Source organism: Anopheles funestus, chromosome 2RL, assembly GCF_943734845.2.
Source record: "Anopheles funestus chromosome 2RL, idAnoFuneDA-416_04, whole genome shotgun sequence".
Classification (NCBI taxonomy): Eukaryota; Metazoa; Arthropoda; class Insecta; order Diptera; family Culicidae; genus Anopheles; species Anopheles funestus.
This window is the reverse complement of record NC_064598.1, coordinates 102780594-102795265: the sequence shown is the minus strand read 5'-3', so window position 1 is coordinate 102795265 and position 14672 is coordinate 102780594. Positions and strand designations below refer to the sequence as shown.

Sequence of the window (14672 nt, the reverse complement as noted above, 5' to 3'; positions counted from 1 at the left end):
TTTTTGCCAGACCAATCCCCAACGCAGCTGCCGAAAAATAACCCATTATCGGTCGCTTACTACTAGCAAATTCCTGCACCGATTTATGCCAACATACCACGAGAAAATACGACAATTTCCTAATGCTTTCCGTGTGCGTATTTGCCAGACCGATTCCCAAAGCATCTACGGAAAAACCACACATTATCGGTCGCTTACTGCTAGCAAATTACTGCACCGATCCATACCAGCATACCACGAGAAAATACGCCCATTTCTTAATGCTTTACGTGTGCGTATTTGCAAGACCGATCCCCAACGCATCTACGGAAAAATATCACATTATCGGTCGCTTACTGCTAGCAGATTCATGCACCGAATCATGCCAGCATACCACGAGAAAATACGCCCATTTTTGCGTATTTGCGTGTGCGTATTTGCCAGACCAATGCCCAACGCAGCTGCCGAAAAATAACCCATTATCGGTCGCTTACTGCTAGCAAATTCCTGCACCGATCCATACCACGAGAAAATACGACAATTTCCTAATGCTTTTCGTGTGCGTATTTGCCAGACCAATCCCCAGCGCATCTACGGAAAAACCACAAATTATCGGTCGCTTACTGCTAGCAAATTCCTGCACCGATCCACACCAGCATACCACGAGCATACCGTGCCCATTTCCTAATGCTTTCCGTGTGCGTTTTTGCCAGACCAATCCCCAGCGCATCTACGGAAAAACAACACATTATCGGTCGCTTACTGCTAGCAAATTCCTGCACCGATCCACACCAGCATACCACGAGAAAATACGCCCATTTCCTAATGCTTTACGTGTGTGTTTTTGCCAGACCAATCCCCAACGCACTACGGAAAAACAACACATTATCGGTCGCTTACTGCTAGCAAATTCCTGCACCGATCCACACCAGCATACCACGAGAAAATACGCCCATTTCCTAATGCTTTCCGTGTGCGTTTTTGCCAGACCAATCCCCAACGCAGCTGCCGAAAAATAACCCATTATCGGTCGCTTACTACTTGCAAATTCCTGCACCGATTTATGCCAGCATACCACGAGAAAATACGCCCATTTCCTAATGCTTTCCGTGTGCGTTTTTGCCAGACCAATCCCCAACGCATCTACCGAAAAATATCCCATTATCGGTCGCTTACTACTAGCAAATTCCTGCACCGATTTATGACAGCATACCACGAGAAAATACCCCCATTTCCTAGTGCCTTCCGTATGCGTATTTGCCAGACCAATCCCCAACGCAGCTGCCGAAAAATAACCCATTATCGGTCGCTTACTACTAGCAAATTCCTGCATCGAATCATGCCAGCATACCACGAGAAAATACGCCCATTTCCTAATGCTTTCCGTGTGCGTTTTTGCCAGACCAATGCCCAACGCATCTACCGAAAAATAACCCATTATCGGTCGCTTACTACTACCAAATTCCTGCATCGAATCATGCCAGCATACCACGAGAAAATACGCCCATTTCCTAATGCTTTCCGTGTGCGTTTTTGCCAGACCAATCCCCAACGCAGCTGCCGAAAAATAACCCATTATCGGTCGCTTACTACTAGCAAATTCCTGCACCGATCCACACCAGCATACCACGAGAAAATACACCCATTTCCTAATGCTTTCCGTGTGCGTTTTTGCCAGACCAATCCCCAACGCAGCTGCCGAAAAATAACCCATTATCGGTCGCTTACTACTTGCAAATTCCTGCACCGATTTATGCCAGCATACCACGAGAAAATACGTCCATTTCCTAATGCTTTCCGTGTGCGTTTTTTCCAGACCAATCCCCAACGCATCTACCGAAAAATATCCCATTATCGGTCGCTTACTACTAGCAAATTCCTGCACCGATTTATGACAGCATACCACGAGAAAATACGACAATTTCCTAATGCTTTCCGTATGCGTATTTGCCAGACCAATGCCCAACGCAGCTGCCGAAAAATAACCCATTATCGGTCGCTTACTGCTAGCAAATTCCTGCACCGATTTATGCCAGCATACCACTAGAAAATACGCCCATTTCCTAATGCTTTCCGTGTGCGTTTTTGCCAGACCAATGCCCAACGCATCTACCGAAAAATAACCCATTATCGGTCGCTTACTGCTAGCAAATTCCTGCACCGATTTATGCCAGCATACCACGAGAAAATACGACCATTTCCTAATGCTTTCCGTGTGCGTTTTTACCAGACCAATGCCCAACGCATCTACCGAAAAATAACCCATTATCGGTCGCTTACTACTACCAAATTCCTGCACCGATCCACACCAGCATACCACGAGAAAATACGCCCATTTCCTAATGCTTTCCGTATGCGTATTTGCAAGACCAATGCCCAACGCAGCTGCCGAAAATTAACACATTATCGGTCGCTTACTACTAGCAAATTCCTGCATCGAATCATGCCAGCATACCACGAGAAAATACGCCTATTTCCTAATGCTTTCCGTGTGCGTTTTTGCCAGACCAATCCCCAACGCAGCTGCCGAAAAATAACCCATTATCGGTCGCTTACTACTAGCAAATTCCTGCACCGATCCACACCAGCATACCACGAGAAAATACGCCCATTTCCTAATGCTTTCCGTGTGCGTTTTTGCCAGACCAATCCCCAACGCAGCTGCCGAAAAATAACCCATTATCGGTCGCTTACTGCTAGCAAATTCCTGCACCGATTTATGCCAGCATACCACGAGAAAATACGCCCATTTCCTAATGCTTTCCGTGTGCGTTTTTGCCAGACCAATCCCCAACGCAGCTGCCGAAAAATAACCCATTATCGGTCGCTTACTACTAGCAAATTCCTGCACCGATCCACACCAGCATACCACGAGAAAATACGCCCATTTCCTAATGCTTTCCGTATGCGTATTTGCCAGACCGATCCCCAACGCAGGTGCCGAAAAATAACCCATTATCGGTCGCTTACTACTAGCAAATTCCTGCACCGATCCACACCAGCATACCACGAGAAAATACGCCCATTTCCTAATGCTTTCCGTGTGCGTTTTTGCCAGACCAATCCCCAACGCAGCTGCCGAAAAATAACCCATTATCGGTCGCTTACTACTTGCAAATTCCTGCACCGATTTATGCCAGCATACCACGAGAAAATACGCCCATTTCCTAATGCTTTCCGTGTGCGTTTTTGCCAGACCAATCCCCAACGCAGCTGCCGAAAAATAACCCATTATCGGTCGCTTACTACTACCAAATTCCTGCACCGATCCACACCAGCATACCACGAGAAAATACGCCCATTTCCTAATGCTTTCCGTATGCGTATTTGCAAGACCAATGCCCAACGCAGCTGCCGAAAAATAACCCATTATCGGTCGCTTACTACTAGCAAATTCCTGCATCGAATCATGCCAGCATACCACGAGAAAATACGCCCATTTCCTAATGCTTTCCGTGTGCGTTTTTGCCAGACCAATCCCCAACGCAGCTGCCGAAAAATAACCCATTATCGGTCGCTTACTACTAGCAAATTCCTGCACCGATCCACACCAGCATACCACGAGAAAATACGCCCATTTCCTAATGCTTTCCGTGTGCGTTTTTGCCAGACCAATCCCCAACGCAGCTGCCGAAAAATAACCCATTATCGGTCGCTTACTACTTGCAAATTCCTGCACCGATTTATGCCAGCATACCACGAGAAAATACGCCCATTTCCTAATGCTTTCCGTGTGCGTTTTTGCCAGACCAATCCCCAACGCAGCTGCCGAAAAATAACCCATTATCGGTCGCTTACTGCTAGCAAATTCCTGCACCGATCCACACCAGCATACCACGAGAAAATACGCCCATTTCCTAATGCTTTCCGTATGCGTATTTGCCAGACCGATCCCCAACGCAGCTGCCGAAAAATAACCCATTATCGGTCGCTTACTACTAGCAAATTCCTGCATCGAATCATGCCAGCATACCACGAGAAAATACGCCCATTTCCTAATGCTTTCCGTGTGCGTTTTTGCCAGACCAATGACCAACGCATCTACGGGAAAATAACCCATTATCGGTCGCTTACTACTACCAAATTCCTGCACCGATCCACACCAGCATACCACGAGAAAATACGCCCATTTCCTAATGCTTTCCGTGTGCGTATTTGCCAGACCGATCCCCAACGCAGCTGCCGAAAAATAACCCATTATCGGTCGCTTACTACTAGCAAATTCCTGCATCGAATCATGCCAGCATACCACGAGAAAATACGCCCATTTCCTAATGCTTTCCGTGTGCGTTTTTGCCAGACCAATCCCCAACGCAGCTGCCGAAAAACAACACATTATCGGTCGCTTACTACTAGCAAATTCCTGCACCGATCCACACCAGCATACCACGAGAAAATACGCCCATTTCCTAATGCTTTCCGTGTGCGTTTTTGCCAGACCAATCCCCAACGCAGCTGCCGAAAAATAACCCATTATCGGTCGCTTACTACTTGCAAATTCCTGCACCGATTTATGCCAGCATACCACGAGAAAATACGCCCATTTCCTAATGCTTTCCGTGTGCGTTTTTGCCAGACCAATCCCCAACGCATCTACCGAAAAATATCCCATTATCGGTCGCTTACTACTAACAATTCCTGCACCGATTTATGACAGCATACCACGAGAAAATACGCCCATTTCCTAATGCTTTCCGTGTGCGTTTTTACCAGACCAATCCCCAACGCAGCTGCCGAAAAATAACCCATTATCGGTCGCTTACTACTAGCAAATTCCTGCACCGATTTATGCCAGCATACCACGACAAAATACGCCCATTTCCTAATGCTTTCCGTGTGCGTTTTTGCCAGACCAATCCCTAACGCATCTACCGAAAAATATCCCATTATCGGTCGCTTACTACTAGCAAATTCCTGCACCGATTTATAACAGCATACCACGAGAAAATACGCCCATTTCCTAATGCTTTCCGTATGCGTATTTGCCAGACCAATGCCCAACGCAGCTGCCGAAAAATAACCCAATATCGGTAGCTTACTGCTAGCAAATTCCTGCACCGAATTATGCCAGCATACCACTAGAAAATACGCCCATTTCCTAATGCTTTCCGTGTGCGTTTTTGCCAGACCAATGCCCAACGCATCTACCGAAAAATAACCCATTATCGGTCGCTTACTGCTAGCAAATTCCTGCACCGATTTATGCCAGCATACCACGAGAAAATACGACCATTTCCTAATGCTTTCCGTGTGCGTTTTTACTAGACCAATGCCCAACGCATCTACCGAAAAATAACCCATTATCGGTCGCTTACTGCTAGCAAATTCCTGCACCGATTTATGCCAGCATACCACGAGAAAATACGCCCATTTCCAATGCAAAACGCAGCTGCCGAAAAATAACCCATTATCGGTCGCTTACTGCTAGCAAATTCCTGCACCGATTTATGCCAGCATACCACGAGAAAATACGCCCATTTCCTAATGCTTTCCGTGTGCGTTTTTGCCAGACCAATGCCCAACGCAGCTGCCGAAAAATATCCCATTATCGGTCGCTTACTGCTAGCAAATTCCTGCACCGATTTATGCCAGCATACCACGAGAAAATACGCCCATTTCCTAATGCTTTCCGTGTGCGTATTTGCCAGACCGATTCCCAACGCATCTACGGAAAAACAACACATTATCGGTCGCTTACTGCTAGCAAATTCCTGCACCGATCCACACCAGCATACCACGAGAAAATACGCCCATTTCCTAATGCTTTCCGTGTGCGTTTTTTCCAGACCAATCCCCAACGCATCTACCGAAAAATAACCCATTATCGGTCGCTTACTGCTAGCAGATTCCTGCACCGATCCACACCAGCATACCACGAGAAAATACGCCCATTTCCTAATGCTTTCCGTGTGCGTATTTGCCAGACCAATGCCCAACGCAGCTGCCGAAAAATATCCCATTATTGGTCGGTTACTGCTAGCAAATTCCTGCACCGATTTATGCCAGCATACCACGAGAAAATACGACAATTTCCTAATGCTTTTCGTGTGCGTTTTTGCCAGACCGATCCCTAACGCATCTACGAAAAAACAACACATTATCGGTCGCTTACTGCTAGCAAATTCCTGCACCGATTTATGCCAGCATACCACGAGAAAATACACCCATTTCCTAATGCTTTCCGTGTGCGTATTTGCCAGACCGATCCCCAAAGCATCTACGGAAAAACAACACATTATCCGTCGCTTACTGCTAGCAAATTTCTGCACCGATTCATACCAGCATACCACGAGAAAATACGCCCATTTCCTAATGCTTTCCGTGTGCGTATTTGCCAGACCGATCCCCAACGCATCTACGGAAAAACAACACATTATCGGTCGCTTACTGCTAGCAAATTCCTGCACCGAATCATACCAGCATACCACGAGAAAATAAGCCCATTTCCTAATGCTTTTCGTGTGCGTATTTGCAAGACCGATCCCCAACGCATCTACGAAAAAACAACACATTATCGGTCGCTTACTGCTAGCAAATTTCTGCACCGACCCATACCAGCATACAACGAGAAAATACGCCCATTTCCTAATGCTTTCCGTGTGCGTATTTGCAAGACCGATCCCCAACGCATCTACGAAAAAACAACACATTATCGGTCGCTTACTGCTAGCAAATTCCTGCACCGATCCACACCAGCATACCACGAGCATACCATGCCCATTTCCTAATGCTTTACGTGTGCGTTTTTGCCAGACCAATCCCCAGCGCATCTACGGAAAAACAACACATTATCGGTCGCTTACTGGTAGCAAATTCCTGCACCGATCCACACCAGCATACCACGAGAAAATACGCCCATTTCCTAATGCTTTACGTGTGCGTTTTTGCCAGACCATTCCCCAGCGCATCTACGGAAAACAACACATTATCGGTCGCTTACTGCTAGCAAATTCCTGCACCGATCCACACCAGCATACCACGAGAAAATACGCCCATTTTTGCGTATTTGCGTGTGCGTTTTTGCCAGACCAATGCCCAACGCAGCTGCCGAAAAATAACCCAATATCGGTCGCTTACTGCTAGCAAATTCCTGCACCGATTTATGCCAGCATACCACGAGAAAATACGCCCATTTCCTAATGCTTTTCATGTGCGTATTTGCCAGACCAATGCCCAACGCAGCTGCCGAAAAATAACCCATTATCGGTCGCTTACTGCTAGCAAATTCCTGCACCGATTTATGCCAGCATACCACGAGAAAATACGACAATTTCCTAATGCTTTCCGTGTGCGTTTTTGCCAGACCGATCTCCAGCGCATGTATGAAAATACAACACATTATCGGTCGCTTACTGCTAGCAGATTAATGCACCGAATCATGCCAGCATACCACGAGAAAATACGCCCATTTCCTAATGCTTTCCGTGTGCGTATTTGCCAGACCAATCCCCAACGCAGCTGCCGAAAAATATCCCATTATCGGTCGCTTACTACTAGCAAATTCCTGCACCGATCCACACCAGCATACCACGAGAAAATACGCCCATTTCCTAATGCTTTCCGTGTGCGTTTTTGCCAGACCAATCCCCAACGCAGCTGCCGAAAAACAACCCATTATCGGTCGCTTACTACTTGCAAATTCCTGCACCGATTTATGCCAGCATACCACGAGAAAATACGCCCATTTCCTAATGCTTTCCGTGTGCGTTTTTGCCAGACCAATCCCCAACGCATCTACCGAAAAATATCCCATTATCTGTCGCTTACTACTAGCAAATTCCTGCACCGATTTATGACAGCATACCACGAGAAAATACGCCCATTTCCTAATGCTTTCCGTATGCGTATTTGCCAGACCAATCCCCAACGCAGCTGCCGAAAAATAACCCATTATCGGTCGCTTACTACTAGCAAATTCCTGCATCGAATCATGCCAGCATACCACGAGAAAATACGCCCATTTCCTAATGCTTTCCGTGTGCGTTTTTGCCAGACCAATGCCCAACGCAGCTGCCGAAAAATATCCCATTATCGGTCGCTTACTGCTAGCAAATTCCTGCACCGATTGATGCCAGCATACCACGAGAAAATACGCCCATTTCCAATGCAAAACGCAGCTGCCGAAAAATAACCCATTATCGGTCGCTTACTGCTAGCAAATTCCTGCACCGATTTATGCCAGCATACCACGAGAAAATACGCCCATTTCCTAATGCTTTCCGTGTGCGTTTTTGCCAGACCAATGCCCAACGCAGCTGCCGAAAAATATCCCATTATCGGTCGCTTACTGCTAGCAAATTCCTGCACCGATTGATGCCAGCATACCACGAGAAAATACGCCCATTTCCAATGCAAAACGCAGCTGCCGAAAAATAACCCATTATCGGTCGCTTACTGCTAGCAAATTCCTGCACCGATTTATGCCAGCATACCACGAGAAAATACGCCCATTTCCTAATGCTTTCCGTGTGCGTTTTTTCCAGAAAAATTCCCAACGCATCTACCGAAAAATAACTTATTATCGGTCGCTTACTGCTAGCAGATTCCTGCACCGATCCATACCAGCAAACCACGAGAAAATACGCCCATTTCCTAATGCTTTCCGTGTGCTTATTTGCCAGAAAAATGCCCAACGCAGCTGCCGAAAAATATCCCATTATTGGTCGGTTACTGCTAGCAAATTCCTGCACCGATTTATGCCAGCATACCACGAGAAAATACGACAATTTCCTAATGCTTTCCGTGTGCGTATTTGCCAGACCGATCCCCAAAGCATCTACGGAAAAACAACACATTATCCGTCGCTTACTGCTAGCAAATTTCTGCACCGATTCATACCAGCATACCACGAGAAAATACGCCCATTTCCTAATGCTTTCCGTGTGCGTATTTGCCAGACCGATCCCTAACGCATCTACGGAAAAACAACACATTATCGGTCGCTTACTGCTAGCAAATTTCTGCACCGATTTATACCAGCATACCACGAGAAAATACGACAATTTCCTAATGCTTTCCGTGTGCGTATTTGCTTGACCGATCCCTAACGCATCTACGAAAAAACAACACATTATCGGTCGCTTACTGCTAGCATATTTCTGCACCGATTCATACCAGCATACCACGAGAAAATACGCCCATTTCCTAATGCTTTCCGTGTGCGTATTTGCCAGACCGATCCCCAACGCATCTACGGAAAAACAACACATTATCGGTCGCTTACTGCTAGCAAATTCCTGCACCGATTTATGCCAGCATATCACGAGAAAATACGACAATTTCCTAATGCTTTCCGTGTGCGTATTTGCTTGATCGATCCCTAACGCATCTACGGAAAAACAACACATTATCGGTCGCTTACTGCTAGCAAATTTCTGCACCGATTCATACCAGCATACCACGAGAAAATACGACAATTTCCTAATGCTTTCCGTGTGCGTATTTGCTTGACCGATCCCTAACGCATCTACGGAAAAACAACACATTATCGGTCGCTTACTGTTAGCAGATTCCTGCACCGATCCATACCAGCATACCACGGGAAAACACGGCCATTTCCTAATGCTTTCCGTGTGCGTATTTGCCAGACCGATCCCCAAAGCATCTACGGAAAAACAACACATTATCCGTCGCTTACTGCTAGCAAATTTCTGCACCGATTCATACCAGCATACCACGAGAAAATACGACAATTTCCTAATGCTTTCCGTGTGCGTATTTGCTTGACCGATCCCTAACGCATCTACGGAAAAACAACACATTATCGGTCGCTTACTGCTAGCAAATTTCTGCACCGATTCATACCAGCATACCACGAGAAAATACGACAATTTCCTAATGCTTTCCGTGTGCGTATTTGCTTGGCCGATCCCTAACGCATCTACGGAAAAACCACACATTATCGGTCGCTTACTGCTAGCAAATTACTGCACCGATCCATACCAGCATACCATGAGAAAATACGCCCATTTTTGCGTATTTGCGTGTGCGTTTTTGCCAGACCAATGCCCAACGCAGCTGCCGAAAAATAACCCATTATCGGTCGCTTACTGCTAGCAAATTCCTGCACCGATCCATACCACGAGAAAATACGACAATTTCCTAATGCTTTTCGTGTGCGTATTTGCCAGACCGATCCCCAGCGCATCTACGGAAAAACAACACATTATCGGTCGCTTACTGCTAGCAAATTCCTGCACCGATCCACACCAGCATACCACGAACATACCATGCCCATTTCCTAATGCTTTCCGTGTGCGTTTTTGCCAGACCAATCCCCAACGCATCTACCGAAAAATATCCCATTATCGGTCGCTTACTACTAGCAAATTCCTGCACCGATTTATGACAGCATACCACGAGAAAATACGCCCATTTCCTAATGCTTTACGTGTGCGTATTTGCCAGACCAATCCCCAACGCAGCTGCCGAAAAATAACCCATTATCGGTCGCTTACTACTAGCAAATTCCTGCATCGAATCATGCCAGCATACCACGAGAAAATACGCCCATTTCCTAATGCTTTCCGTGTGCGTTTTTGCCAGACCAATGCCCAACGCATCTACCGAAAAATAACACATTATCGGTCGCTTACTACTACCAAATTCCTGCACCGATCCACACCAGCATACCACGAGAAAATACGCCCATTTCCTAATGCTTTCCGTATGCGTATTTGCCAGACCGATCACCAACGCAGCTGCCGAAAAATAACCCATTATCGGTCGCTTACTACTAGCAAATTCCTGCATCGAATCATGCCAGCATACCACGAGAAAATACGCCCATTTCCTAATGCTTTCCGTGTGCGTTTTTGCCAGACCAATCCCCAACGCAGCTGCCGAAAAATAACCCATTATCGGTCGCTTACTACTAGCAAATTCCTGCACCGATCCACACCAGCATACCACGAGAAAATACACCCATTTCCTAATGCTTTCCGTGTGCGTTTTTGCCAGACCAATCCCCAACGCAGCTGCCGATAAATAACCCATTATCGGTCGCTTACTACTTGCAAATTCCTGCACCGATTTATGCCAGCATACCACGAGAAAATACGTCCATTTCCTAATGCTTTCCGTGTGCGTTTTTTCCAGACCAATCCCCAACGCATCTACCGAAAAATATCCCATTATCGGTCGCTTACTACTAGCAAATTCCTGCACCGATTTATGACAGCATACCACGAGAAAATACGACAATTTCCTAATGCTTTCCGTATGCGTATTTGCCAGACCAATGCCCAACGCAGCTGCCGAAAAATAACCCATTATCGGTCGCTTACTGCTAGCAAATTCCTGCACCGATTTATGCCAGCATACCACTAGAAAATACGCCCATTTCCTAATGCTTTCCGTGTGCGTTTTTGCCAGACCAATGCCCAACGCATCTACCGAAAAATAACCCATTATCGGTCGCTTACTGCTAGCAAATTCCTGCACCGATTTATGCCAGCATACCACGAGAAAATACGACCATTTCCTAATGCTTTCCGTGTGCGTTTTTACCAGACCAATGCCCAACGCATCTACCGAAAAATAACCCATTATCGGTCGCTTACTACTAGCAAATTCCTGCACCGATCCACACCAGCATACCACGAGAAAATACGCCCATTTCCTAATGCTTTCCGTATGCGTATTTGCCAGACCAATGCCCAACGCAGCTGCCGAAAAATAGCCCATTATCGGTCGCTTACTACTAGCAAATTCCTGCATCGAATCATGCCAGCATACCACGAGAAAATACGCCCATTTCCTAATGCTTTCCGTGTGCGTTTTTGCCAGACCAATCCCCAACGCAGCTGCCGAAAAATAACCCATTATCGGTCGCTTACTACTAGCAAATTCCTGCACCGATCCACACCAGCATACCACGAGAAAATACGCCCATTTCCTAATGCTTTCCGTGTGCGTTTTTGCCAGACCAATCCCCAACGCAGCTGCCGAAAAATAACCCATTATCGGTCGCTTACGACTTGCAAATTCCTGCACCGATTTATGCCAGCATACCACGAGAAAATACGCCCATTTCCTAATGCTTTCCGTGTGCGTTTTTGCCAGACCAATCCCCAACGCAGCTGCCGAAAAATAACCCATTATCGGTCGCTTACTACTAGCAAATTCCTGCACCGATCCACACCAGCATACCACGAGAAAATACGCCCATTTCCTAATGCTTTCCAAATGCGTATTTGCCAGACCGATCCCCAACGCAGCTGCCGAAAAATAACCCATTATCGGTCGCTTACTACTAGCAAATTCCTGCACCGATCCACACCAGCATACCACGAGAAAATACGCCCATTTCCTAATGCTTTCCGTGTGCGTTTTTGCCAGACCAATGCCCAACGCATCTACCGAAAAATAACCCATTATCGGTCGCTTACTACTACCAAATTCCTGCACCGATCCACACCAGCATACCACGAGAAAATACGCCCATTTCCTAATGCTTTCCGTATGCGTATTTGCCAGACCGATCCCCAACGCAGCTGCCGAAAAATAACCCATTATCGGTCGCTTACTACTAGCAAATTCCTGCATCGAATCATGCCAGCATACCACGAGAAAATACGCCCATTTCCTAATGCTTTCCGTGTGCGTTTTTGCCAGACCAATCCCCAACGCAGCTGCCGAAAAATAACCCATTATCGGTCGCTTACTACTAGCAAATTCCTGCACCGATCCACACCAGCATACCACGAGAAAATACGCCCATTTCCTAATGCTTTCCGTGTGCGTTTTTGCCAGACCAATCCCCAACGCAGCTGCCGAAAAATAACCCATTATCGGTCGCTTACTACTTGCAAATTCCTGCACCGATTTATGCCAGCATACCACGAGAAAATACGCCCATTTCCTAATGCTTTCCGTGTGCGTTTTTGCCAGACCAATCCCCAACGCATCTACCGAAAAATATCCCATTATCGGTCGCTTACTACTAACAATTCCTGCACCGATTTATGCCAGCATACCACGAGAAAATACGCCCATTTCCTAATGCTTTCCGTGTGCGTTTTTACCAGACCAATCCCCAACGCAGCTGCCGAAAAATAACTCATTATCGGTAGCTTACTACTTGTAAATTCCTGCACCGATTTATGCCAGCATACCACGACAAAATACGCCCATTTCCTAATGCTTTCCGTGTGCGTTTTTGCCAGACCAATCCCCAACGCATCTACCGAAAAATATCCCATTATCGGTCGCTTACTACTAGCAAATTCCTGCACCGATTTATGACAGCATACCACGAGAAAATACGCCCATTTCCTAATGCTTTCCGTATGCGTATTTGCCAGACCAATGCCCAACGCAGCTGCCGAAAAATAACCCATTATCGGTCGCTTACTGCTAGCAAATTCCTGCACCGATTTATGCCAGCATACCACTAGAAAATACGCCCATTTCCTAATGCTTTCCGTGTGCGTTTTCGCCAGACCAATGCCCAACGCATCTACCGAAAAATAACCCATTATCGGTCGCTTACTGCTAGCAAATTCCTGCACCGATTTATGCCAGCATACCACGAGAAAATACGACCATTTCCTAATGCTTTCCGTGTGCGTTTTTACTAGACCAATGCCCAACGCATCTACCGAAAAATAACCCATTATCGGTCGCTTACTGCTAGCAAATTCCTGCACCGATTTATGCTAGCATACCACGAGAAAATACGACAATTTCCTAATGCTTTCCGTGTGCGTATTTGCCAGACCGATTCCCAAAGCATCTAAGGAAAAACCACACATTATCGGTCGCTTACTGCTAGCAAATTCCTGCACCGATTTATGCCAGCATACCACTAGAAAATACGCCCATTTCCTAATGCTTTCCGTGTGCGTTTTCGCCAGACCAATGCCCAACGCATCTACCGAAAAATAACCCATTATCGGTCGCTTACTGCTAGCAAATTCCTGCACCGATTTATGCCAGCATACCACGAGAAAATACGCCCATTTCCTAATGCTTTCCGTGTGCGTTTTTGCCAGACCAATCCCCAACGCATCTACCGAAAAATATCCCATTATCGGTCGCTTACTACTAACAATTCCTGCACCGATTTATGCCAGCATACCACGAGAAAATACGCCCATTTCCTAATGCTTTCCGTGTGCGTTTTTACCAGACCAATCCCCAACGCAGCTGCCGAAAAATAACTCATTATCGGTAGCTTACTACTTGTAAATTCCTGCACCGATTTATGCCAGCATACCACGACAAAATACGCCCATTTCCTAATGCTTTCCGTGTGCGTTTTTGCCAGACCAATCCCCAACGCATCTACCGAAAAATATCCCATTATCGGTCGCTTACTACTAGCAAATTCCTGCACCGATTTATGACAGCATACCACGAGAAAATACGCCCATTTCCTAATGCTTTCCGTATGCGTATTTGCCAGACCAATGCCCAACGCAGCTGCCGAAAAATAACCCATTATCGGTCGCTTACTGCTAGCAAATTCCTGCACCGATTTATGCCAGCATACCACTAGAAAATACGCCCATTTCCTAATGCTTTCCGTGTGCGTTTTCGCCAGACCAATGCCCAACGCATCTACCGAAAAATAACCCATTATCGGTCGCTTACTGCTAGCAAATTCCTGCACCGATTTATGCCAGCATACCACGAGAAAATACGACCATTTCCTAATGCTTTCCGTGTGCGTTTTTACCAGACCAATCCCC

General features: G+C 46.3%; 2 protein-coding genes across 13 annotated transcripts in view; one reads left to right on the top strand and one right to left on the bottom strand.

The window, feature by feature from the left end:
- LOC125764445 (uncharacterized) overlaps positions 1 to 14672 on the bottom strand; it is a 69643-nt gene that overhangs the window by 47153 nt on the left and 7818 nt on the right. The window lies entirely within an intron of this gene.
- The window catches only part of LOC125764444 (uncharacterized), a 38551-nt gene continuing 26025 nt past the window's right edge, over positions 2147 to 14672 (top strand). For 3 of the 12 annotated variants that reach the window (XM_049428700.1, XM_049428697.1, XM_049428696.1), the window contains exon 1: positions 2147 to 2916. In XM_049428700.1, coding sequence (XP_049284657.1) covers positions 2147 to 2916 — 770 coding nt within the window. Of the gene's footprint in view, positions 2917 to 3192; positions 4634 to 7851; positions 8111 to 10817; positions 11777 to 12059 lie in introns of those variants that run through there. The other 9 variants (XM_049428699.1, XM_049428695.1, XM_049428694.1 and 6 more) reach the window with 9 other exon arrangements.